The 27298-nt window shown below is 52.4% G+C and overlaps 1 protein-coding gene across 3 annotated transcripts in view; it reads right to left on the bottom strand.

Moving 5' to 3' along the window:
* Positions 1–27298, bottom strand: part of SDK2 (sidekick cell adhesion molecule 2) — a 247926-nt gene that overhangs the window by 108126 nt on the left and 112502 nt on the right. For all 3 annotated transcript variants that reach the window (XM_064495585.1, XM_064495586.1, XM_064495587.1), the window contains exon 2: positions 21871–22030. In XM_064495585.1, the coding sequence (XP_064351655.1) occupies positions 21871–22030 (160 nt within the window). The remainder of the gene's footprint in view (positions 1–21870; positions 22031–27298) is intronic.

Raw genomic sequence — 27298 nt, 5'->3', positions numbered from 1 at the left:
AACACACGATGCCCTTTTTGGTTCGAGTCCTTGAGTGTCACAGTTGATATTTAAAATGATTCTTACTCGCATTAAATAAGATATTTCAATTCCACAAAGCTGTCAGGAGCTGATGCGGACACCAGAAATAATAGGCACGCTCTCCTTGTATTGTCCTCGTTCATAAATCAGACGGAGATGCGTGTGTGATGTTCCCATGGAGGATGGGTGTGTGTGCACATGCACGCACACACAAACACACGCATACCCGTGCACACTACCTTTGTGCACACACATATGTGCACATGCTCCCGCCCATGTACACACTCCTACACACACCCCAGGCACTCACATCCATGCACACGTGTACATGTGTACAGACACAGACCTGTGCAACCCACACCCACACTCACACATACATGTGCGTCCTCATCACACAAATGTACTCATGTACACACCCCCACGTGTGCTTACATGCACATGTGCACACACGCCTATATACTCATGCAAGGCACATCCGTGTGTGCACCCATGTACACAGACACTCGCGCAAACCACATCTGCACACTCATGCACACACGTGTGCACGCACCAATCCACATGAACACATGCTCATTCACTCATGCAAACACACACATGCAAGCAGGTACCATGCCCAGGTGAACACGCGTCCTTGGCCACGCCCCTCTGAGGCACAGCCAGTCCACTCTGCTTAGTTACAGGCCCCCCGACCCTCCCCCTCGGGCTGAGGCCACAGCCTCAGGGCTTCACTGTTTGGATGCACTCAGGAGAGAGGGATGGCCACTTATAGGCAGGCACTGTCCCACCCAAGGGACACCTAGGGTCGAGGTGTCCCTCAGGGACACAGATTTCTGAAACACCGGCCCCTTGGCTGGTCCTAGGGCTTTTCTCCCCAAATGGGGGTGGGGGGAGGAGGAGCAGCTCTGAGGTTGGGGGTAACAGAGGTCCCCCAGCTATGCCCCCTCCCCTGGCTCCCCACCACCCTCCTGCCAGGCCTCTGCCCCTGCAGTGAACTGTGCTCAGGGAGGGAAGGCGGCTGGGCCACCACATCCACTGGGGGGGGTCACTACGAGCGCCATCAGCAGGTGTCCCCGAGGACGGCTGTGCCTGGGCAGCAGAGATCGGGGACCCGGGCTTCCTTCCCTCTTCCCAAAGGCTTTCAGGCAATAGCGAGGCAGCAGCTCCAGGGTGTGTATGTGCCCATGTGTGCGTGTCCTCAGAAACCTGCGGGCACACACGCGTCCCTGCCTGCAGCAGGGGACAGCCGGTGCTCCAAGAATAGGCCCTGAGGTGCTGGCAGCCCAGAAATGGATCCTGTAATATGGGTTTGCTTTGGCAAAGATTCTTCAGGGAAGAAGGCACGACTCGGTCCAGGGTGATTTAAAGGGAAAAGTACCAGGTAATAAAAAATAATAATAATGAACCATTACATAATTAACCTAATTATTCTTAGGATAAGAAATGTCCCTGTTCTGAGGGCTCTAAATACACCAAGTCAGCTAAGCTCACCATACTGTAGGAGGCCCGTGCTCATTCACAGAGGAGAAAACTGGGGCCCAGAGTGATTAAGTAACTTGCCCCAGGTCACACAGCTAATAGTACCTAGCACGCTGGGACAGTCCAGCACAGAGCAGACAAGTCTCAACTGGACACGTACCGGATGGTTTGGGGTCTCTCATTCCTGGGGTTTGCTCTGAAGAAGGGTTGTTTTGACCGTCCACACTCCCCCTTACACACGGAGGGACCAGGGGTGATGGAGGAATAGAGGTGTTTCTGAGCATGGCCTGTGAATTTGGTCTGGGGCTTGTTAAAGAGGATGCTGTTGCTAAGAGTAACGGCCTAGTAACAGTGGAGACCCTGGGGGAGGAGGCTTGGCTGCTCTGGAAAACTCTTTAGCGGGACTTTTGCTTATGGAAGGCGGTCAGGTATGCGAGGGGTCAGGAACGGAGCTAAACTGTTCTGTGTGATGGTCGCCGGCGCGTGGAGCCTTCCCTCCCACAGCATCACTGAGGATCCTGAAATCATGGCGGGGTGGGGCAGGGGTGAAAGAGAGAAAGGGACGGGGGGACACAGAGATACGAGGAGGGACAAAGAGAGACAGAGAGAGGGAGACAGAGGAGAGAGAGGGAGGGGTGAGCGCTCTCCTGCCCAGGAAGCAGGTGGGGCCTGAGGAGGATGTGTCAGGAGGAAACAGCGCTGGAGGGATGGGCAGAGCAATCCAGGAACTGTGATTTCTGTTCTATTTGAAGCGGTTTCCATCCTGGGTTGTAAGTCCCCTCCCACACCTTCAGTCTTCTATGTGCAGAACCGGCTTCCGCTTTGGGGAAGGAAGCGGAAAGGAGGTGGGGGAGGGTGGAGGTCCAGAGGCAGCAGCACCGGGGGAGGGGCTGGGAGAGGCCTGAGGATTGATCAGGAGAGGCGGCACGTGAGGCCCAGGAGAGGTAAGGCTGCCCTCAGAGTCCCAGGAAGGCGGGGAGAGTTCTGGACTCACCCCCTTGTAGATGAGGTGGATATTTGGATAGTAAAGAACATGGGGGCCCTTGGAAGCCGGGGAGGAGGGGACACTTGGACACCCTGGGTGCCCTCCATCCCCTGGGAGATGGCACAGTGGAAGGAAGGTGGTACCTGGTGGACAGAAGTTGGAGGGAGCCCTGACTCTGATGACAGAACGTGGGGGATGAAGGGACGCTGGGTCCAAGATGCAAGTCAACGCACCCACCCTTCCATGCCTCAACTCACCCCCCACCCCAGGTGGACAGGGGTGGCCAGAACTTTTCGGGCACTGGGTCCCCCCCCCCCCCCCCACAGTGCAGGTGAGGAGGGATGCGGCCACAAGCCAAAGAATGTAAGGGTCACTGCAGCAGCAGTCGCCAGAAGAAAGGCACAGAACCCATCTTCCCTAGAGTGTTGAGAGGGAGCACAGCGCTGCCGACCCCTGGATCTCACACCGCCGGCCTCCAGACCTGGGAGAACAACCGTCTGTTGTTTTATGACACCCAGCGTGTGGCACTTGGTTATAGCAGTTCTAACAGACTCATACAGGTGGTAACAGGGACTTGGCGGCTGTGATTAAGTTAAGGACCTTGAGCTGGGAGATTAGCTGGATTACCCGTAGAGCCAACGCCATCCCAAGGGTCCTTCTGAGAGGGAGGCGGCAGAGTCAGAGTGAGAGGAGGCCACGTCAGGGGAGAAGCAGAGGTGGCGGGGTGGGGTGTGTGTGTGTGTGTGTGTGTGTGTGTGTGGGCTGGGGGCCAAGGAAGGCAGACGGCCTCCAGAAGCTGGGAAAGGTGAGGGAAGGGCCTAGAACCTCCAGAAGGGGCACAGCCCTGCTGACATCTTCCTGTTAGGACTTCAGAGCTCGGGAACTCTTAAGAGAGTACGTTTGCATTAAGTCACGAAGTTTGTGGTTATTTTTGTTTTTACAGCAGCAGGTCTCCTCCAGGTTGGGGATGGAGGCAGGCCCAGGAAGCCTCTGTGACAGTGTGGGAGGGGTGAGTAGCACGGGGAGAGGTTGGACGTGGTCCATTCTCTGCAGACCCTTAAGAAGCAGGGAGCCTAGGGCTGAGCTGGGATGGATACAGAGTGACCTGAAGGCGGCTGCTCAGGTGAGACCCAGACGTGGCTGGGGCAAGCCCCTTCTGATGGATGGTTCCTTTCAGAAGTTGAGATGCTGCAGGGTCTCCCCGCTCAGCTGGGAAAGCCACGATGCTCAGATTGATCCCTGGGCCCTGTGGTCAATGAGAGGGACGGCTCTCGGTGTTCCTGAGCTGGGGGCCACCAACGCCGAGGCAGCCCTGGCTCAGTTGGCTGATGAACGGTGTCCATCCGCCCTGTGACCTTCTGGGCCAATTAGCTGCTCTCAATGAACAAGGAAAAGGATTTCTTTAAGGATTTCCATCAGCCGCATGATCCCCATAGACTTGGGGCAAGAAGAAGGTAGGGGAAGAGGGGGGCCCTGGAGGAAGCTGAGGGGCCTGAGACAGCCACTCTGCGTAGGTGGCAGGGATGGGGGACTGTCACTGCTGGGGAGAGTAAACAGGTCCGCTCCCTCTGAGAACAACAGTGACTCCGGCATCAAGTTCTGAGCAAACGCTCGACAGACACTGGTTCATTCCCACATTTACAGAGGCAGAGGGCAAAGGGGAAGGGACTCCTATCCTATTTTATAGCTGGGGACTGGGGCTCAGAAATGAGCAAGTTGCCTGAGGTCGCCCAGCTAGAGGGCAGCAAAGTGAGGTTCAACTGCAGGTGCATCTGACCCCGGCTGTGTCCCTGCCCCGCACCTGCCGCCTGGCCCGTCTGGGGGCCGGAGGGGAGTTCTCTCCTCACCCCCAAGACAGAAGTGCCTCAGGGAGCTGCCCAGACCTTGACTTGACCCAGGAGCACCCCGTCTCAGAGAGATTCGCTTGCTGTGTGGGAGGCAGGGGTGATGAGACCTGGAATGAGATCATTTTGCAAAGTGGCAAGTGACCCGGGACATCACGTTTTATCAGGAGGAGAGGAGAGGGGTGAAGAGGCGGAGAAGGCAACTTCAGCAGGTGGCCGAATCTACGACACGTCACCTGTTGTACAGCACGTGTACTAAGAACAGTCATTAATGTTTTCAAATTATTGAACAAAATCAAAAGGAGAGTCAAGTTTCACGACAGGTGAAAATCATATGCGATTCAAATTTCAGCGCCTGTAAATAAGGGTTTATAGGAACCCAGCCACGCTCATTATTGATGGACTGAATGTGGCTTCTGCACGGCACCTGCCAGGTTGAAAAGTTGCAACAGACCGTCCAAGCCGCAAAAGCCTAAAATAGTCACTCTCTGGCCCTTTACAGAAAGTGCTCGCCAACCCTCGGAGTAAAGTAAGCAGGCTGACTGACAAAGCCTGCTCTGCTTACAGGGTGGACAATGAACTGGAGCTGATGAAGGCCGAGGGGTGGGAGGCCAGTTTGGTTTTCGCCATAGACCAGGGGAGAGATGATGGGGCTGACCAGGTAAGATGGTCCCGGGGAACATGGGAAGTGTGTGCTGTGGTGGCCTCGGGGACCTGATTGGGGGGTGCAGTTTGCATAGGCAGGGCTGGCTGGGAAGTGGCGGTTGGTTAGCAAGCAGAGAATGCCAGGATTTGGGCCAAGAGCAGAACGAAGAGCAGCTAGAGAGGGAATGTGGGCAGAGAAGGAGGTCCAACCGAGGGGCTTCATTTTATTAAAGGTGGGAGAGACCTGAAAATGTTTACACATTGCTAGAAGGTTCGAGGGAAAAGTGGCGGGTGGGGGAAGTGATGGGTCCTCCAGATCCTGCAGGAAGGGGCGTGGCCATTGAAAGAGAAGCCGGTGGGGGCGTGGTTCATGAGACTGGGCTCTGGAAGTGGGAGGGGTTGCTCACAATGGCTTCTTATTCCTGAAGGAAGGGGGGTGGGCTGGGCGGTGTGTTTGCAGTGGAGGTGGAGAATGAGCAGGTAGACCTGGGAGATTCCTAGAAGGCTCAGGTGAAGTGGTACCCTAGTTTGTACTGGCGCCCCACACAGGTGGGTGGTTTTCTCCAGCAGGGCCCGGTGGCCTTACTTAGGGAGCAAGATGGGTTGAAAGCTGGAATGATCCAATGCTGGGGTTCTTCCAGGAGGTTGTGACAGATGGACCACAACGCAAGGGAGCTAAAGATACTGGCATGAGTGAGCTGAGATGATGAAGACTGGTGGGCCGGTTGTGGATGGTAAGGGGTGAGGGCAGGAGGGTCTGGAGGCTGAAGGCCTTCTGCTGCCTGGCCACTCCGAGTGCGGTGTGCAAACCAGCAGCATGGGCAGCGTGTGGAAACAGGTTAGAAATGAGGGGTCCTGGACCCCACCTTGACCTGCTGAGTCAGGACCTGCATTTAAGATATTCCCAGGGTAGAAAGTATTTGCAAATGATGTGACAAGGGCTTAACTTCCAGAATATACAAACAGCTCATACAGCTCAACAACAAAAAATAACCCAGTCAAAACATGGGCAGAAGACCTAAACAGACATTTCTCCAAGGAAGACACACAGATGGCCAATAGGCACATGAGAAGATGCTCCATATGGTTATCAGAGAAATGCAAATCAAATCACAATGAGGTATCACCTCACGCCAGTCAGAATGGCCATGATTAAAAAGTCCGCAAGTGATAAATGCTGGAGAGGGTGTGGAGAAAAAGGAGCCCTCCTACACTGTTGGTGGGAATGTAATTTGGTGCAGCCATTGTGGAAAACAGTATGGAGACTCCTTAAAAAACTAAAAATACAGTTACCATATGATCCAGCAATTCCACTCCTGGGCATATATCCAAAGAAAACTCTGACTTGAAAAGATACATGCTCCCCAGTGTTCATAGCAGCACTATTTACAATAGCCAAGACATGGAAGCAACCTAAATGTCCTCTGACAGATGACTGGATAAAGAAGATGTGGTATATTTATACAATGGAATACTACTCAGCCATAAAAAAGAATGAAACAATGCCATTTGCAGTAGTATGAATGGACCTAGAGATTATCATACTAAGTGAAATAAACCAGAAAGAGAAAGAAAAATACCATATGATATCACTTATAGGTGGAATCTAAAAACATTGATACAAATGAACTTATTTACAAAGCAGAAAGAGACCCACAGACATAGAAAACAAACTTATGGTTAGCAAAGGGGAAAGGAGCCAGGAGGGATTAATTAGGAGTTTGAGATTAGCAGATAAAAACTACTATATATAGAATAGATAAATAACAAGGTCCTACTGTATAGTACAGGGAACTAGATTCAATATCCTGTAATAACCTACAACGAAAAAGAATATGAAAAAGAATATATATAATATACATATAACTGAATCACTATGCTGTACATCAAAAACTAACATAACATTGTAAATCAACTAAACTTCACTAAAAAAAAAAGATGTCCCCAGGGTGACTGCTAAGTGCATCACAGTCTGAGAGAGGAGTCTGCGATGAGGTGGGTCTAGGAAGGTGCTGGGATTGGAAGGTCTGAACTGACGGTTTCAGGTGACCATTTCAGGTGAGGACAAGAGGCAGGATGTGACCTCCTTCATCCTCAGTCTCCTCACCTGTGAAATGACTCTGATGATAGTCTGATAATGAGACTGTCCATAGTCCCAAAGGATGATGGTCTTTAAGAACCCCGCTTTGGCCTCAGATTTTCCCTCTATTCCCAGCTTCACTACTTGCTAAACAAGTGACCTTAGACGGGGGCTGAACATTGTAAAGCCTGGGGCTCTCCACCTGTGTGTGTCATGGGCAAAATAAGAGTGTCTGCCTTATAGAAAATGCGAGTATGGGCAGTTCTGTTCTAACCCTTGTTTTTTAATTTTTTTAAATTAATTTTTAAAAATTGAAGTATAGTCACTTTACAATGTTGTTAACCCTTGTTTTTAAACATGCATTTGTTCCAATGCCACTGATACATCAGGGAACCACCTGAACATAACGTGAGTTTTGCATTTGCTGTGTGTGCTTTTGTCTGCAAGAAGCCCTAGGTAAACGCAGAAAACCGCACACAGCTGAACGGAGCAGCCGAGTTACCAGGACACACGTCACCCCCACCGCCACCACCCCCGGGGATCTCTGCTCACCTGTGTGTTAGGAGCTCACCCGCCCACATCTGGTCTTACAACTCTCCTTTCCATTTCAGATAACCCCCTTTCCACCATGTCAAATAACTCCCCAGCTGCACCCCTCCACTTTCATGAGCAAATTTCAAGCCCTTCCAAAGGCAAAGTACCATAATGACTGTAGTCTACACGCATGTCTTAAACACTGAATATTCATGAAACCAAGCAATGGTCTTCATTAGGTTCCTCTCTTTTTTAATGTGTCCCTAGTGACATTTTGGAGTGTTGTTCCCTCACCCCATTTCCCCCATTAGCTCTGTGGTTTTTATTGTGTGGGGATTGTGCACAGCGCGGTGACAGTTGCAAACGTTTATATCTCATTTTAGCAGAACTGACTGCAAAGTGCTTAGCTTGGTGTCTGACACTCGGTGAGGACTCAAGAAATGCGCCCTGACATGTGTCACTATTATTCATTATTCGATGCAGACTGGAGTGTCCACAATGTTCCAGCACTGTGTTAGGGTCTGGGTTTCAGCATAATGACAGCAATTATATGAACAAGACCACAGTCTTCGTGGTCCTACTAAGGAGGGCGGGGCCGATTGGAGAGGGAGCATCCAGTGGGCACGGAGTGTGGGTGATGATGTGAACCTGCCAACTTCTGCCCGACCAGCCTGAGCTTCCTGCATGGCTGAGGCTGCTCCCTGAGCTTCACCAGGCTCCTGATTTCCCCAGGCCAGATGTTTGTGGGATTAATGAATGCTGATTAGGCTGGAGGAGGTACCACAGTCTCCCGGGGGCTCCCCTCAGATTGCCCGGGCAGGTCAGGTGGAGGGAAGCCGGGAAAAGGCCTCCCTGCCGTCCTGCAGTGCCTGCTGTTGGCAGCCCAGGCAGGGCGGGGGTGCGTGGTGAGCCGCACCTCCCCTTTCCACGCAGATCTGGCTCAAGGTCAGAACTGATGTCCTTTGTCTCTGCCTGAGGGAAGGCTTCAGGTGGCGCCGCGTATCTCCTGTCTGAATCCCAAGGCTCAGGCACCCAGGTAGGGAAGGTGTCCACTCGCTGAGCCCTCTCTAGCTCCCCGGCTCTGCGCTGTATCTCTCTTTGGGAGAGTCTTGGCCACACTTCCACTGAAGTCAGAAAGCAGACACCAACAACTACTGTGTCCACTGCTGTGCTGCGGGGCCGCGGGGCTGGGGGTGAATGCTCTAGGGGGCGGTGGGCACAGGTGGAGAAGGAGGGTTTTGGACTGTCTATGTGTTTCACTTGCTGAGTGACCTTGGGCAAGTTGCCTAATCTCTCTCTGTCTCCATTTCCTCATCTATAAAATCAAGGTAATAATAGTAATTATAATAAATAAACCAGGCAGTTCTCAGCACTTTACATATGATGATGCATTTATTCCTCTTTCACTACCCTATGAGGTCAGAATTCATTTTATCCAAATTTGGCAAATGAAAAAGATGAGGGAAGCAAGGCACAGAGAGGTTAAGTAACTGGCCCAAGATCACACAGCCAGCAGGTGGCAGAGCCCCAGGAGGTGGCCTCTAGATTTTGCGCTCTTCACCACAATACCATGGTCCCCCCCTGAAGGCCGACTGTGAGGATGACATGAAATAATACCCGTAATGTGCTTATTAGGGCCTGGCACGCGGCACGCGGTAAGCACACGCTTACGGTCAGCTGGCCCTGGGATTATTCAGGTTATTATTCTCATTCAATTCTTGTGTCCTGGGAGAAAAGAGCACTGCCCTCAGCCCCTACCAGTCCCCTAACACCGGGCCCAATGCTCGTGTCCAACAAGCCAGCCGAAGGAGCGGCGTCTGAGCTGCGGCCACTGGGATTGACATTTGGCGTCAGGAGCCACGATGGCGGCTGCCCCGAGCCCCAGCGCCCGGAGCCCACTCCCCTCCTCTCCGCCCTTCCCAGCATCTGCTCAGACCCCAGGCAGCTGGCCCTGGAAACAATCCCCCGCGGCCCTGACCTTCCTGGCCTTGGTCCAGCAAGACTCACCTCCAACCTCTCCCCATCCTCTTGGACGTTCCAAAGTCATGCTTGGAGGAGACCACAGAGACACTTGGTAGGGGAACCAGCCCAGAACTGCGTTTATGGGGCCCTGCCTATGAGCTGCCATCTGGAAAAGGCGATCTGCTCGGGTTGCCAGACACCAGCCAGAGCTCGGTGGAGCCGGGGGACCGAAGATCATGGTCCTAATGCTTTGCAGCAACTCCATTCGGGAAGTGGCGTCTACTCCCCACCCTTGATTTGGCCTGGCCTCATGACTTGCTTTCATCCATAGAATGTGGTGGAACATTCAAAGCCCAGGCCTCAACTTACAGCTTCCATGCATGCCCTCTCAAGACCACTGCCCCAGACCACCATGCCATGAAGGCCGCTAAACCTCAGGAAGAGAGACCAACAGCCCAGCTGTCCCCACCCAGCCCAGCCCCAGTGGACAGCCCAGGAACTCAACTTTGTGAGCACGTCCAGGAGGGACTAGCACAGAAGTGACACATCTAAGCGCCTAAGGTTTGGGGTGGATTTCTGGACAGCAGGAGGTAACCGACCAGAAGTTGTGGCCGGAGCAAGGCTGGTCTTATTCCTCCCGCTCTCTGTGTGTTCCCTGGGGATCGAGGGTCAAGGAGCAGCTGCAGTGTCTGAAGCTTCTGTGCTGGGAATCGACCTCCAGGGACTGTGCCTGATCTCTTTGGGGGAGACTGTCTTTCCTGGTGACTATTTCCCGTTCTGCAGGCAGGATGGCCTCTGCCTTCCCCAAGCCTTCTCTGAGCCCCGACCTGTTCCCCGCTCACACTGAGCTGGAGAACTCTCTGGCATCTTCTAGTCTCCAGGGGCTGCTAGCTGAAGCTGAAAACCCTGCTTCCAACCCCTACCCCACCTCCAAGCCACCCCCAGGAGGTTCTGCACCCCAGAGGACTTGAGCAGACAGCTGGGAGCAGGCCTCTTCCTTGGCTGAGGTGGGAAGTTCAGAGTCATACTCCCTGGTGCCCCATCATCAGTCAGAAAGCAGAAAGCGGGTCACAGCAGAGACTCCTCTTGGGGGAACACAGACACAGGGCAGAGACCACCTGAATCCTCCCACACTGAGAAACCCCACGAATGGGCCTGATGGGTCTCTGAGGAGTAGGGGTGGGGAGGGGGGAGTCAGGCACCAAGGCAGCCCCCAGGAAGCAAGGGTCATTACCATCTCCCCACGCATCTGTCTAGACCATTTGCCTGCCTGAGCGCATAACTGAGTCAAAATCTAATTAGTTTTTGTGTCCTGGCTGAGAGCCAAGGTTCGGGGGAGGGGAACGCACCCCCAGGATGATCTGAGGAGTGGGCAAGGAAAGAAGGAGGCTCTCACGGCAACCTGGGGTCTCCGGTCCAGCTGTGTGGGGAGGAAGAATGAACATCTCATTTCCATGCACTGAAATATCCCTGATCAAAAACATATGTTCCTCTGCTGGGGACCACCTCCCTCCTCTCCCATCCCCAAAGACCTCAGGCATCGCACGCCCACCCTGCGCCCATCTCTGTGAGCTGGTTACCAGTGATTCGGGCCAGATTCAAATATGTCAATTTCAGGTGATGGATGATCAAGCCCTTCCTAATTTGCATGTTAAGTTTCCTAGTGGTTGAAATAAATAGCCTCTGTTCATCAAAGAAGAGCTTTCCTCTGGAGCCTTTCACAAAAGGCGGGGGGGGGGGGGGGCTGCTTCATCCGCATGTTCTGTTCTGCACTCCGGGGAGTCTGGACAGACAATGCCCCCTGTCCCCAGGGCTGCCGAGTTGGCTGTGGAAAATCCTCAGTCGCTGGAAAGTCAGAGGAGACGAGTGGGGAGAGAGAGGGTGTGGCTGGTGTGGGTGTGTGCATACCTGTGTGTCCTAGTCTGTTCCTGGCAGTGAGGCTGGGGCCAGAGGGTCCACGTCCCTGGCTCCACCCCTGATTTGCCGCGTGACCCTGGATGTGTCACTTTACCCACTGGACCTCAGTTTCTGCATCTGTAAAATGGGAAGCCTAATGACGGCTTTGCAGTCTCCTTAGACCACCCTGTGAGAATTAAGCTTAGGAACGCTGATGAGGCTCACGTGTGCGCCTGTGGGATGGGTGGACCATGGATGGACCCCCAGAGCTGTACCAGCAGCACAAGTGAGCGGGAGCAGTTCCTCCTTGCCTGCTCCACCTCCAGGGGGAACCCATGGTTTCATGGAAATGTCCTCCCAGCCCCACCCCCGAGGGTTCTCAGGGCTGTGAAGGCACCGAGCGATACTCTGAACCACAGGGACACCGAAAAGACTCAGCGGATATCCAAGGGGAGAAAGGAGAGGGCAGAGTCTATGATCCAGGGCTTGGCAATGACCCCACCTCCACTGCCAGCACGGTGTGTCCCCCCAGCCCCTGAGATGCTCTGCCTGACGAGGGAAGCAGCACCAAATCCAACTGGATCTCGGCGTCTTTGGCTCCTCTCGCGCCAGAACACCCCACAGCTCTGGATGGAGACACCCGGGGCCCGGGGCCTGGGCTTGAATTCTAATCTGACGTTAACTCACGCTCCATCTGCGGGAAAAGTCATCTTCCTCTCAGGGCCATGCTGTCCCAACTGTCAGGCGGTGGGCTTGGCCGAGGGGCTGGGGGAGCCACCCTGTGGCTGTGTGACTCTCCCCAGGCCCTGGGCACTGGCCCCCAGACCCCATTGCCCTTAGCTTGAGTCCAGCAGGCTGACACCCACCATCCATCTCTGGCTTCCTCGGCAGTGGGGGGCCCACCCCCTTCCCAAGCCAGGACCCATTAGTGAGCCTGTGAGAAAACAGGTTGCTATGGAAACCGAGACAGCCAGTGTGTTAGAGTAGCCAGTGTGTTAGAGACTCTCGCTTCTTTTTTTCCCCTCTTTCCCCTCACATTTTGAACTTATTCGTCTTAATTGACATAATGATTGCAACGTCACCCTGAGGCCTGGGGAGCCAGCTGTGCCCTGCGCTGCCCACCAACTGCCCTGGCCTTCCGGGGCTCTCCTTGTGGCCTCTCCCCTCCCACCTGCCCCTCTCCTGGTTCCTCCTGTCACTCACAAGCAAATCCTGAGACCATGGCCATGGCTGGTCCCCTCGGGTCCAGCAAGAACCTGTCCTAAAGCAGGGGGAGGCCTTCACCCCTGGGTGGGGGATGGGCCAGGCTTTAGGGCCTCAGGACCCTGACAGGAGATGTTCCTGGGGACCGGGCCAGGGCTGCTCCAGGAAACACCGGACTCAACCTCTGCACCCATGCTTTAAAAAGCAGGACTGCCCCACAAGAGGCCAGAGTCCAGTATTTACACTGTGGGGAGCTGGGTGAAGGAGCTGGGCCAGGCTCTCCATGTCTCCGAGCCTCCATCCTCATCTGAGCAATGAAGCTGTCACACCTGCCCTGCTCATCCTGCACTAGGACCAAATGAAGCATTGATGGAAGCAACTCGCTCCAGTGGGAAGTACGTCTACTTGGATTGTCAGAAAAATAACAAAGGCAGGAGAGACACCCAAGAGGGGCCAGAGAGCGGCCAGCCACCCCTGCCCTCTCCCTCCCATGCCAGGCCCCTGACCCCGGCGTGGCAGGACCCCTACCGCTCAGGAGCGGGAAGAATGGCCCCCAGGTCAGGGGAAGGACAGCACGCTTGGCTGGGGGCCTCTCCCTCCTTCCCGCCCCCCTCCCCCATCCCTCCCCGAGGATTACGACATTTCTAAACTCGTTAACTTTTAATTACTACCTTCCCTCTGCCTGAGTACACTGGCTCCATGCCATGTACATCTCTATTAAAATTCAATTTATGCCCATCATAACTAATTCCTGCACTTCAGCTTTCTCACCAGCAGCCTTCAATTTTCAGACAAGACGTCCAAACTCACAGCCGAATTGGAGTTAGTCTCCAAAGAGGCTGGGAAGGGGCAGATGGGAGCTGGTTTTATTGAGGCCAAGGAGCCCAGACTTCCCAGGAGGGTCAGAATGAGGCCACGGCCAGAAAGAGCAGGGTGGGGACAGAGGTAGGAGGGATTCAGGATTTATTTGGCGGCTTCCAGGCCACCCTTTCCATTTATAGAGCCATCGATGACCAGACATCCTTCTGTGTGTTTGATCTCATGACCACGCACGGCCCACTGGGAGGTGGCTACTAGTTTTGTTATTCCCATTTAACAGACAGGGCAGCTGAGGCAGGGGTGACGTCATTTGTCCCAAGGTGCTCTCTGCTCTGGCACGGTGTCTGCGCCCTCATCCTGCCCATTTCTACTATGTCGCAGTCACGCTAACATCAGTGACTCCTAAATGAAGATCTTCAGTTCAGGCTTTTCTTCTCGTCTGCCTGACTGTTGGATGTCTTGACCCCATCTCTCACCAACTATCCAAAACCAAGCGCAGTGACTTCCCACGAAGCCCCGGCTCTTCCAGAGGCCCCTTCATCAATCGCCTCATCACCTACCTTCCTCCCTCACCCACCGCATCGAGCTGACCAAGTCTTGTCAATTCCACCTCCTAAATCTGTCTCAGAGCCATCCATTCCTCCCGTCTCCACTGTCACCTAGACGGCCCAAGCCATCACCCGCTCCCACCATGACTGACCAACCCAGCTCCTAAAGGCTGTCCTCCAGCCCACTTCCCACCCAGCTGCCTGGCTAAATATTTTTTAAATGTACATTGGATTGTGTCCCTTCCTCGTGCAAAATCACCCCAGGGCTCCACAAAGCTTTTGGCACAAGATAAGAGCTCCCTCAGATAGTCGACAAGCCCCGCCTTGGTCGGCCTCATCCAATTCTCTAGCATCCTGCCCTCCGTGGCCACGCTGGCCTCCCAGCACCTCCCGCCTCCACGTCTGCACACACCGCTCCCTGGGCAGCCCTCCTGCTGCCAGCCCTGGTGAACTCTAATCGTCTCCAGGTCCCAGCTGCCCCACTAATGTCTTCTTTGGACTGTGCTTTCCTTCCATAGCATTCATCAAAACTGCAGTCCATTAAGACCTGCAGGATTATTTAATTCCACTTCTCCTCTGGATGGTACGATCTTCGAGGGCAAAGGTCCTTCTTATCAGCATGTCAGCAGCACACAGTACCTGCTTCCGTGTCAGGAGGGCCTCCTTCCATCTACTGCCCGTCCACACCAAACGGCTCTTCCCTTCTCGGTTCAAGCTCTATGTCTTCCACAGCCTGCCTGAAACTTCTCTAGGACACTCTCTTGGCCTCGAGCACCTGCTGTTGCTTCTTGGTCCAGGCACTTACAGGCCACGAGTGCACACTGAGCTCCTCGGCTGGAACAGACATTTCCAAAGGGCGGCGGGGAGGACAGGGCTGGCGGTGCCTTTCATCTGGCCCTCCTGGCCTGGCTCTGTGCCAGGGAGGCAGGAGGTCCCAAATCTCCACCTGGTGAGTGAATCAGCATCTCCTGATGTTCCCTCATCAGGCTCGGAGGGGAAGACCTGGCTCACCTCAGTTCCGTGACTTCCGGCCTCGGGGAGGGAGCTGAACCAGGGTGTCACATCCCTCATGTACTGAGATGCCTCCCCTGTAGGAGCCACTGAGGTCAGGGATTGAGAAGAAGAACCGAAGTGAAAGCAAGCACGGGGTCGATGATCATTTGGGATGTTCGCTATCAAGAGTTCACATCAGTGAAGCACTTAAAGCAGGGCTGGGTCCATGCCAAGTCCCAGGTGTCAGCCATGAAGAGTTCCCCTGCAGTAGTTTAAAAGGCCGGCTGGGGCCACGCCTAGAAAACTGGGCCCTGGTGGTGCCACTGCTCTGGGAGAGGACAAGTGTGGCAGGATAGTGTGGAGCAGAGGGTGGGGACGCAGGCTTGGGGTCTGAAAGATCTTGGGTGAAACCTGACTTACCAGGTCTGGCTGTGTGACCTTGGGCAAGTTGCCGAACCTCTCTGAACTATGATTCCTAGCTCTGAGGAAGAAATAATTATAGCACCAATCTCCCAGAACTGCTGTCAAGAAGAGCTTGGTTTGGTTCCTGGTATCCACGTGGCACGTGCTCCAGTGGGATGCCCGCCAGCCTCTGCCCCTCTGGCCTTCGCTGCCTGCCCTCAATTCTAAGGGAAGGCCAGGGGATAAGCCAGAGACAAAGCAGCTGGCTCAGGGAGCTTCTCTTCATCCCCTCCTCTGAAGAATTTCAAAGGCTGCAGCCGCTCTGTGTGAGTTCCCTGCTTTGTGACTGGAGCCAGGACTGTTGCACGTATGGGTCTCTGCCTGGACTAGGCTTTTTTCTCCCCACCACTGAGCCTGCACAACTTCCCGACACAAAGGACGCCCGGCTGGCAGTGGGGCTGGGCTGAGGACCCAGCCAGATGGCCAGCCTGGCTCACCAGAGTTTCCCCTCAATACACCTGCCCTTTTCCACACCAAGCAGGGCCCGTCTGGGGCCCCATGGGGAGGACTCAGCCTCAGCTGGCCTCCCACCCTCACACTTTCCCCCAGGGGATCTGAGGGGCCCCCGGCTTCTCGCCTTTTGGGCCAGAAGAAAAACACAGCGTGAACGGAGTGGGGTGGGAGGAGCCGGATCAGAAACCCATGGGCATCTGTGCAGAAATGACAAAACACACTCAGGTCACCCAGACCACTTGCTCCCTGGAGGAGCCCAGCCACGCTCTGGAACTTCCCTGAGCGTTGAGTTCCTCATCTGCAAGATGAGGCTAATAACACTTCTTTGTGTTCTGTGAGATGATGGATATTAAGTTCTTGAAACCGAGAGAACCTGGACAAACAGTAGTTCTTCTTCAGAAACGTGTACTTGATTATGCGTGGGAATCCATGTGTGCCTGTGTGTGTGGCCTGCCTAGCTCATTTGTTTTTCCTATTTGATTTTAAGTGTGAGAATAATTACGGGAGAAGGCATTGCCAGAGCAGGACAAAATACTCTGGTTGATGACTTTGCCAGGACGTGGTCACAGGACAGGGGGTTCAGTCCATGCCCCCTCCTCCCCCATCACCACCTCCTGACCTGCCATTTCCTGAGCTGGTGGGGTAGCCCCCATCCACGCAGCCCTGGCTGGTGAAATGGATGCAGACTGGGGCTGAGCTGATTCAACCTGCAGAGATGCCTCCGCCGGGGAAGGGGAGGCCGGGGGAGGGAGCAAGGTTGACCACTGTGACGGAAGAGGTTCCAGGGGCAACACAGAGGGCCTGACCTTTGTGTGAGTTACCATCCCAGAGTCAGGAAGTCACACAAACGCACCTGTGTGCACCGCGTGCTCATGACATTAAACGTGTGTATGATACTTAAGGAATCGTACACACACGGAGCCCCGTGACCTCCTGGAAGGAGACGTGCTCACTTGCACGTGAGATTTCTGGCAGGTTTGTTACCAGATTTGTCCCACTATTCTATTGAGACAGACACCTCGTACAATCCTAAGGTTCCATTGATTTCATGTCTGTTGCACCTGGGACTGGATGTAGCCCATAGAATCTCACTTCATCCCCACTCTCAGCCTCTAGGGTAGGTATTACTGTGCTCAATTCCAAAGTAAGAAAATAGACTCAGGGTAGCTAAGAAGTTCTGCACAGAGTCACAGAGCTAGTAAGGGGTAGGAGTGTGACTGCATCCAGATGGGCCTAACCCCTCGTCCAGGTGATTTCCACTCTGCCCCCATGGGTGGGTTCGGACCCACAAACTTGCCAGAGTCGCTCATACTCAGAAGGATGCCGAGGTTTTCCTTCAGGTAGATGTCACACACACACACACACACACACACACACACACACGCACACACACACACACCCCCCAGAATCTATAGCATAGATTCTACTGAGAATAAAGACCCTTGGAGATTGAATGTGAAGGCAAACTTCTTCCTTTGGAGACGGGATGGGAAATAGAGTTGAATTCATGACACCGCTTCCAATGTTATTTGCTCTCAACTTGCTGAGTAAATTCAGCCATCTTTCTGCCTGAAAACTCGGTATTAACACCCGACTCAAAACCTGGGGTTTGCAAGAGAGCAGGAAGCCCTCAACAGTAAGCAGAGGTTGGAGAACATGGAAGAGAATCTGGCCAACCTCCTGCATGATGGAATTTTGAGTATGCATTTATTCAAGTGGTGAAATGGGAACATTCTGTTGAGCCAAAAGCAAGAAAGGGCTAGAAATCCAATGCGGACATGTTAAAAGGATCCAGGATCCAGTCTGAAGAAGCTCCATTGTCCAACTTTGGGTTTCTACAAGCATCAAGATGAATAATGACAGGAATGGATCAAAATATACTGAACACTCAGCCATAAAAAAGAATGAAATCATGCCATTTACAGAAACATGGATGGATCTAGAGATGATCATACTAAGTGAAGTAAGTCAGACAGAGAAAGATAAATATCATATCACTTGTATGTGGAATCTAAAAAAAAATGACACACGTGAACTTACTTACAAACCAGTAAAAGATTCACAGACATAGAAAACAAACTTCTGGTTACCAAAGGGGACAGGGTGGGAGGGATAAATCAAGAGTTTGGAATTAGCAGATATACACTACTACATATAAAGTAGATGAACAACAAGGTCCTTCTATATAGCACAGGGAACTATATTCAATAGCTTGAAATCATCTATAATGAAAAAGAATGTATACATATGTATGTCTGTATAACTGAATCACTATGCCGTACACCAAAAACTAACACAACATTGTAAATCAACTACACTTCAATTAAAAAAAACACTGTGAATAGGAAAAATCATCCATGAATTTATACAGATGCTAAATTATTTTAAAGGGAATGAGAAAGGGAAGATCTTTTTTACAAAAGAATGCCAACTAATATGAATAAAAGGAATGATAGAAGATCTGCTCGTCACAACTGCCAGGGTCATAACTGATTCAGGTGAGACTCATTGATGGATATTAATCCATAGGGTGGGAGATTCTTGGGGAGGAGAATATTCACACAATCTCAAGTTATCATCCAGAGAGTGGAAGATACCTCAGCACCTTGACAATGGAGAGATCTGGTGAACATCACCTTGACCCGTTGATAAAACCTATCATCACCGATAATGGGGCAAACTGACAGCGGGTGCCTTTAAGGATGAAGTGTTGAGAAGGATGTACATTCACATAATATTCTTGCCAAAAAAGGTGAATGTAATTATGAGAACATAACTGGGCAAATCCGCATTAGGGGGCATTCTGCAAAACCGGCTGAACGCGCAAAGATGTTAATGCCGTGAAAGATGGAAAAAACAAGGAAATAATAGATTTAAGGTGTCTAAAGAGTTACGACAGCTAAATCCAACGTGTGCTCCTTGTTTAGATCCTGCATTGAACAACATCAACAATAATAAAAATGTCCACAAAGGATGTTAGTGGGACGGATGGAGAAATGTGAAAGTGGACTGTGTGTTAGACAATAGTATTGTATCGAGTGAAATTTCCTCAGTGTGAAAACCGTGCTGTAGTTCTGTAGGAAAACGCCTTGTTCTTAGGAAATTCTACTTTGGGATGAGGTGACATGATGTCTGCAACTACTCCTTAAATAATACAGCCAAAAAAGTGCACGCATGGAGGTAGCGAGAGAGAGTACAAATGATACTGTTAACTCTTGGTGAAGAGTAAAAGGTACACAGTGTTTATGGTACTATACTCACATTTTTTTCCAAGATTTGAAAATTTTCAAAATTGAAAGAAAGAAAGAAGGGAAGAGTGCCTGCTGTGAGCCAGGCCCTCACTGGGGGCAGCGGCGGTGAAGTAGACACGGGTGGCTTCTGTCTGCCCCACCAACAAAGCGTCCTGTGGCTGGGAGTAGACACAAGATGCAGGCCTGGCCAATCACAACACTCCATGCTGCTGCCCATCGGGATTGGTCCAGGCTGATCCAAGCTGGGCCAATCAGAATCCTTCCCTGGGATTTTCTACATGAAACTCCCAGGGAAGTTCCTCCTATCTGAAATCATGTGACTGTAAGCCTGTGATTCCTGAACTTCTCAGTATCACTCACGGGGTGAGAATGAAATCTGAACCCAGAGGTGGGCACAGCCGAGCACTCCAGAGGGGATAGGCCCTGGAAGTACCGTGTTCTTTGTTCTAAGATCCTGGGAGCCACCAAGGTGCCTGAAACTTTCGCCTCGTTCTGTGGTTTACTGGCAGACGCCCTCAGGAGCAGACCATGAAGAGTTCTGAAGGCCACACTAAGGAGTGCTGACCTTTCCTGGTGGGTACAGCACATTTTCGATTAGGGGAAAATTCTGATTGACTTGTTCTGGGGCACACAGCGGCTGCCAGCCTTCTTTGGGGCGAGGAGACAAGAGGGTGAGTTTCTGAGTGGAAGATCATTTATGTCCCTCTGAATAACTTCCACCCCACCAAGCTCTGAAATGGAATATCTGCCTTCTCCCTGGAACTTTGTTTTCTCGAACTTGCAAGCACAGTTAGCAGAAAGATGCCTAGGATACACATGGGGGAGGCGATGGCAACAAGCTTTCTTCAAAGAGAAACAATGTGGTGAATGGAAAAGAATTCAAGCCCGGTAGTCATCTGACTTGTATCTGAAACCAAACTCAACCATCTGGCCTTGGGTGTACTGTTTAATCTCTCTAAGCCTCAGTTGGCTCATCTGTAGAATGGAACACAACTGAACCTACTCATAGGATTGCTGGTGGCATTAAATGAGATACTGAGGATAACATCTGCCATCCAACAAAGTTCTTTTCATTGCCAGTGGTTATTATTTTCATTATCATCATCAACAGCTGAACCCTGACCACTACCTGGATGCTGCCAGGGACGGGGAGCCGACTGTGTCCTAAGAAAGCCCACTCCATCGCTGGGCAAGTCCGATCCTTAAGCTGAGATAGATTCTGCTTCTGTGTAATGCCCACACTCGCGTCCTTGCAGTTTCAGGCACCGAAAGAATGGCTGTGAGCCAGATAAAGAACCAGCTCTCTTCTTCCGGGGTCCTGCCCCCAGATCCCTGCCAGAAGAAGCCAAGGGCCAGGCAGGAAGTTAGCCTGGTACCACTAGCAGTGTGGTATGCCATCGGCATACATCCTCAAGCATCCGAGCACATCCAGCATCCAGGAGGATGCAGGGGGTCTTCATGGAGACCGTCAAACCTGCCCAGGGTACCAGACAGCGTTCAGGAACGACTCTGGGCCCCAACGGAAAACCATCACAGGGAACACTCAGAGAATCCCCTCTGGTCTCCTTGTGGCTTCCTTGAGAACCAAGGCCCAACACGGCCAGCATTGGGGGGGGGGGCTCTTGTTTCCTGGTCCAGGTCTCTCACCATCCACAGAGAGGGGGGATGGTCCTCCTGCCCCAGCCCCTCCTGTTCCCTCCCTTGCCAAAGTGGCCACGTCCACCAGCCAACTAGTCCAGGTTTGGGGCAGAAGGAACCTGGGCGTGGGGGTTGCCCCGAACTCTGGCTTCCCTGCTCCATGAAGAAAAGGATGGTTTTCTGGAAAGGACAGATCCTCAAGCAGTTAAATCCCCCTCCTCTGATTTGCATTCCTGTCCTGGGTGGCAGATTTGTATCAACATCCCCAGGGCAAGCCAATCTTGTTTCCCCAACAAAACCAATTACTGCACATCAGTCCTGGGGATTAATCACCAGGCATAGGGTTGGGAGCCAATAAAAAAGGCCAAGATGGGGAACAGGAGCAGGAGGAAGGGAGAGCTGGGAGGAAGGCTGGAGCCACTCAGCTGCCTCCTGCTCACTCTTCCAGCAGCAAACTTGCCCTTGCTGAGACCCTGTTCTCTCTCCTTTTCCCCACTTGGCAGTGTCCTGTGGGGAAACGGGCCAGCCCAACCCAGCACGCAGTGCAAGGGCACAAGCAGGGATGGGAGAGAAGCCCAAAGGTCTTGCAGGGGAGTCCCACCTCCACGTACCCCCTGAACTGCCCTCCCAAATAGAACCTGTGGTTGCCCTATGCCCCGCCCCTCCGTTGGACCCAGGCCCCTCCAATAGCTCCCCCTAAGAGAGAGCAGGGGTCTTCTCAGTGGGGAGGGGAGGTGGGGATCTGGTCACAGAGACAGCCACAGCCCAGCTGCTGTGCAGTGAGCTCCCCTATCCTCAGTCACCGCCTCTGTCCTGTCCACTGTGGGCCACCCTGTCTGGGCAGCGCTCCCTGGCCCACCACCGAGCCCTCCTCTGCTGAGCTCCGCAGGGCAGGGTCTCCTCACCCTGGGGCAGCTGCCTTAGCCCCCAACGTCGGCCACCCTAGCCTCCAAGACACGCTGGAGTGGGAGCCCCCTTAAACTGCCGCACAGCCCCCTCCCCACCGCCCTGGTACCCCTGGCCCTGGCAGCCGCAGGGAGGGGCGGGGCAGCGCACTTGCCTGTACTCCAGGGAGAACTTGGTCAGCTCCCGGTTGTTGTGAAGCCACTTGAACTCCAGCGGCCAGCTGCCCTCAGCCATGCATGTGAGCACCAGGCGGTTCCCCTCCAGGTGCACCTGCGTCCGCACGGGCTCCGTCTTGAAATAGGGGGCCACGTCATCTGCGGGAAACAGAGACAAAGCCGCTGGTTATCGCTTGCTCACCTGCACGTGGTTGTTCATCTAGAGCCCTGACGCCCCGACGCAGACGGGACAGGTGCAGTGGGTAACCTGCCAAGGTCACGTGGCTGGGAAGGACTTGAACGGAGATCTGTCTGACTTCAGGGTTTGGTATTCAGAGTGAGTTCTTCCCACCTCCGTCTTCTCAGACCATGCCAGGCTCACCAGCTCGGCTGCCACCCCTATGTCAGTGCCTCCATCCCTCCTCCCTCGCAGTCTCCATCCATTCTGTACTCTTTGCTCCTGGATTTCTCCTTCCAGGGCAGCAAGAGGGGAGGGGGCCTTCTGCACCTCAGCCAAAGGAAGTATATATGTCATAAAAGAAACAGGGGCCTGGGACTTTAGACCAACAACTGCTTTGGGGTGGAAAAAGAGGCTTGCTGCCCTCTGGCCTGTGGGAGAAAGGGCAAAAGAGGGGGGTGTGGACAAAAGGATCCAGAGAGATGGAGGAAGGAGACGGGGGCCTCTAAGCCCATGGCTGAGCAGACCTGCCCTTTAGGGGATGCGATGGGCGGGGGTGGGGGTGAGGCAGGGGAGAGCCAGCATCTGGAAATAACATCAAGGGCTAAAGCACCTGCTAAGTTCTCTTCCAAGGGCTTTAAACCAGATGCTTATTTAATCTATACGCAAGCCCACAACCAGACAGGATCATAATCTGCCTTTTAAAGAGGGGTTAGAAGCCTGCCCAGGGTCACACAGCTGGGAGGGGAGGGGCCAGCCCTGCAGGCTGAGCACTTAACCCTGCAACTGACTTGATGAAGGCAGTGTGTGGATGGAGAAGTTGGGTTTAAGGCACGAACACACAGACTCCCAACGTCTGTGCCCCCAAGCCCTTGCATTTGATAGACTGAGAAAGTGAGTTCCAGAAAGCCCCACTCAACGGCTCATCCGGTCAGCATTCACGTCGCAGGGCAAGGGAGTTTGTCATCTGATGCTCACAGCCACACTCCCATTGTTGTGAGGGGTACGATTCAGGGACCCCAAGGCCCAGTGCCGCTAAGGGGGAGTCAGGTTCGGACTCGTCAGATCCAAGTCCAAACACCTTCCACCCATCACACAGAGCCACAGAGGGGTGGGCTGCTGGCAGGCCAGGCATTGGGCATCTGGACCTCCAGCCCAATGGTGGGGGCAGGGTCCTGGCACCACATCCTGTCTGTGCTCACCCTACCACTTCCAGCTGCCTGGGTGTGGACAAGAATTCATCTTTCTGAGTTTCAGTTTCTCCATCAGGAGACACAGGAAGAGAAACAGCCACCTCGATGTCTTAAGGAATAAAGAAGATAGTAATTACGAAAACACTTGTTCTGTGTTTGGCCCAGAGTAAATGTTCTGCAAACACTCCTTTCTTTTTTCAACACCAAAGAGTGGGTGTCCCTGCCAGGGAGGGGGGCTCCACCATCCTCAGTGGTGGCTGATGTCCCAGGCACGCCTAGGGCTGGGAGCTAACTCTGCCCTAGGAGTCCAGATGGTGAAAATCATAAGACACCATTCTTTTGGCCTAAGATATGGAACAAAGCGAAGAAGACGAAGGCGCACATGTCAGGGACTGGGGCGGGGGTGACTTCAGAAAGGAGAGAACCAAGACAAGGCCCTGCAGGCTGGTCAGCCCACTGTGGGTGGGTGCAGCAGGGCCCCTCCCGCATGAATCTCTGCAGCTTCAGTCAGTGGGGCCGGGACCCCTGCTCCATCCCCTCACCCGAAGATTCAACCAGAATTGGGCATCCTTGGCTTTCAGGTAACGTTTAGCATTTGCGGCAAAGCCTCACTCTGAGCTTACCGCAGATGGATAACTCAAGAGAAGCTATAAGGTACATTTGGGGCCCAGGTCAATCGGCCGGGCTGCAGGGCACCCCCACCTCATCTCCAAGGTCCCTCAATCTCAACTTGTGACTGTTGGGGTGGTGAGTCTCCCTTAAACCCCATCCCTGCTGCTGATCCTCTCCGTGGGGGCCACCGGATGGGCAGCCCTGGGGGTGGACTGATGGCGGCTGGAGAGCAGGTGCAGACACGTGCCAAAGGCCCGCCCTGGCCCGCTGTCCCTCCGCAAGTCTCCTCGTGACCGCTGATGTTTCCATCGCGGAGGTGACGCTGCGTACTCGGCACGTCTCTCCATCACTCTTAACAGCTGCTGTGGGCACGCTGCCTTTACAAACGGCTGAAAGGGGGCCTCTTTTAGGGTGTGTATGGGGGAGTGGCCACCCCCTCCCCCCGTGCCTTGCTTCTGGGGTCCTAGCACCCCTCTGGAGGCGGCGGAGGGCGGAGAGGTCAGCGGGCACCCGTTTGCCAAGGAAACAGATTCCCCGCCCGGCGAAGGCAGCCAGCTCAGCTCTCAGTTTAACAAATGGGCGCATTCGCACTTCAAAGGCGCATTCATATTCTCCAGCAGCTTTCAAGAGCCCTTTGAATCGCGTTTTTAAAAACCCTCTGTTAGTTCCTGTCATCCCTCGTTTGTTTTAAAACAATAACATTCCCAGCCCCCAGTGATTAAATCCCTTCGATGTGGGCTGACTCCGAGCCAGAACTGTCGGAGGGTTGGGCGCTGCGCGTGCCCGGAGGCGCGCACGCGGGCACGCGCACTCTGCACCCACACTCCCGCCTCCCGTAAACGCGCTCGCTGGGCGAGGCGCTCCCACATCCGCGTTTGCCAGTTCATTCCTCAGGCTCTCCCGGGGGCGCCAGTCTGGAGCCGAATGGCTTTTTGCTTGGATGGGTTGATTCCAGAGGCTGCTGGAGATGATGACTTGGGGGAAGAAGAGAAGAGGGGGCTTAGCCTTTCCTGAGGATCCGGTGGGCTCGGAGCCCTGAGCTGGGTGCTGTGCACCCCTCATCCCAAGTTATCCTCACCAGGAGGCCTAGCAGAAGCAAAGGCTCCCCCCCCCCCCAAGCCCCGGCAGTAAGGTCACACCCACCTCCCTTTTACTGAAAGGCAAAAGGCCCCTTCCTGTCTGGGTACCAGGACTTGGGAGGGAGACCCTGTGCAGGACTCAGAGCGATGGTCCAGCCAGCAGGTTTTCCCTAATGGGCCGGCTGTTGCCCCACAGCAGTGGGGCTGGGAGTGTGTGCACTCCAGGAGCAAAGACTGATGGGAAAAGGATACTGGTGGGAATGGCAGTGTGTGTGTGTCTTTGAGTGTCTGTGTGCATCTGTGTGTATATCTAGGTATGTGTTTCTGTGTGTGAGTGTGTGTCTCTGTGTGTATGTCTATATGAGTATCTGAATGTGTGTGTATCTGTGTCTGTGTGTATCTGTCTGCATGTGCATTTGTGTGTGTGTGTTTATGTGCAAGGACAGATTTCCGTGTCACGAACACACGGGTGGGTAACACAAATCATTGACCTTGGACGAGTTACTTAGACTTTTTGCACCTCAGTCTCCTTAGCTGTGAATTGGGGATACATCTGTTGTGAAACTTAAATTAAAAAACATAAAGTGCCTGGCACATGCTATCGGAGAGACAGCTATTAATATTCTTGATCATATATGCAGGTGGGAAGATTACCCAGAGAGAAGAGTTCGTACCCTGTTGGCAGGTACCAGCAGCTCCTTTCAGCCTTAGTTCTAGGATTGTGCAGTACACAACTTGGACTACTGTACTCAGCAGCCCTGTTAGCCATCTTCTCAGTAAGAAAGGGATAATTGAGAATGGAGGACATTGGTAGAGAGAATCAACATTATACTGATGTCATTCTCTTAAACTTTTCCTCACTTTGAAAACACATACCTGAAGGATTTTTTTTAAACTAGACAAAGTGATTTGAAAGTTCACATTTAAAAAACCACCCAAGAATAGCCAAGAAAATTCTGAAAAAGTATGGTAAGCAGAGGAGACTAGCACAGATATTGAACTATATTACAAAGCTGCAATAATTAAAGTTGTGTGTCCTTGTCCAAACAGGCTGATGAAGCAATGGATGAGAGATCCTAGAAATATACCCCCAGTATATACGGGATATTGAAGAGAGGATTAAAGTAGAATTTCAAATCTGTGGGGAAATAGATCGATTATTCAACAAATGGCTTTGGAACAACCAGGAAGTCGTTTGGGGAAAAAATAAAGCTGAATCTCTTCCTCACATTTTACCCCAAAATAAATGCTAGAAGCATCAATTTTTTTAAACAAGAAAAATAAAGTTCTAAAAGAACTAGAAAAAAAGAAAAAAAAACCACAGAGGTTTAAAAATACACAATCTTGGCAAAGCAAAGAATTCGCCAAGTATTTTCTAAGTACTATCCAAACTCCAGAAAGTCGTAAAACAGATTGATACCTTGAACTATATAAAAATCTTGCATGGAAAAAACACCCATAAACAAAAAGCAATGAATGACAAACTGGGGGAAAATATTTGCAACTTCTATCATGGACAAAGAGCTCATTTTCCTGAAGTAAAAAATATTCCTATAAAGCAGTAAGAAAAAAGATGAACAAAGAGAAAAATGGGCAAAGGATATGAACCATTCACAGAAAAGAATTGCAAATAACTCTGAAACATACATAAAGATGCCAAACTTCAGGGTAAGAGAAAGGGAAGGCAAATTCAATGAGATACCGTTTGGTTTTTTTTTTTCCTATCACTTCGGCCAAGATCTGGAAACATTATAAGACCCCAAGCTGCCAGCCTGCGGAGAACCGGGCATCGCACACAATGCTTTGGGGATTGTACCTGGTAAGATATCTAGGCAGAACAATTTGGCAATTCTCTCAGAAGTAAAAATGCCCTCCACACCCCATCCACCAACTCTTCAAGGAATTTCTCCACCACACACACACCTGTGCATGGGTGAAGTGACAGCATTTCAAAGCCACACTGTGTTTTGCAACAGCAAAAGCCTGGAATTGAACTGAATGTCTGTCAAGAGGGCGCTGGTTAAAGAAATGATTGCACCACCAAACAATAGAATTCTCCACAGCAGAAGGCTCTGGAACACATTTTGAGACCTACTGTTAAGTGAAAAAGCAAGGTGCAGAACAGGGTGTGTAATCGGCTATCACTTGTGCACAGGTTTTTTTCTTTTTTTCCTTCAAGGACAAAAATAGATTTGGTTTGTACAGGCATAGGTTTTTTCTAGGGGGCTCACATAAGAAACTGGGCTCAGTGATGCTTTAGGGAGGAGAAGTGGGCGGCCCGGGGCTCAGGCAGGGAGAAGACTCACTTTTTACTCTATGCCTTTTTGTCACTTTTATGTGATGCCCCGTAAGTATGGATTCCTTA

This window comes from Camelus dromedarius, chromosome 16 (assembly GCF_036321535.1).
Source record: "Camelus dromedarius isolate mCamDro1 chromosome 16, mCamDro1.pat, whole genome shotgun sequence".
Taxonomy (NCBI): Eukaryota; Metazoa; Chordata; class Mammalia; order Artiodactyla; family Camelidae; genus Camelus; species Camelus dromedarius.
The sequence above is the reverse complement of the archived record's forward strand: the minus strand, read 5'-3'. Positions and strand labels throughout refer to the sequence as shown.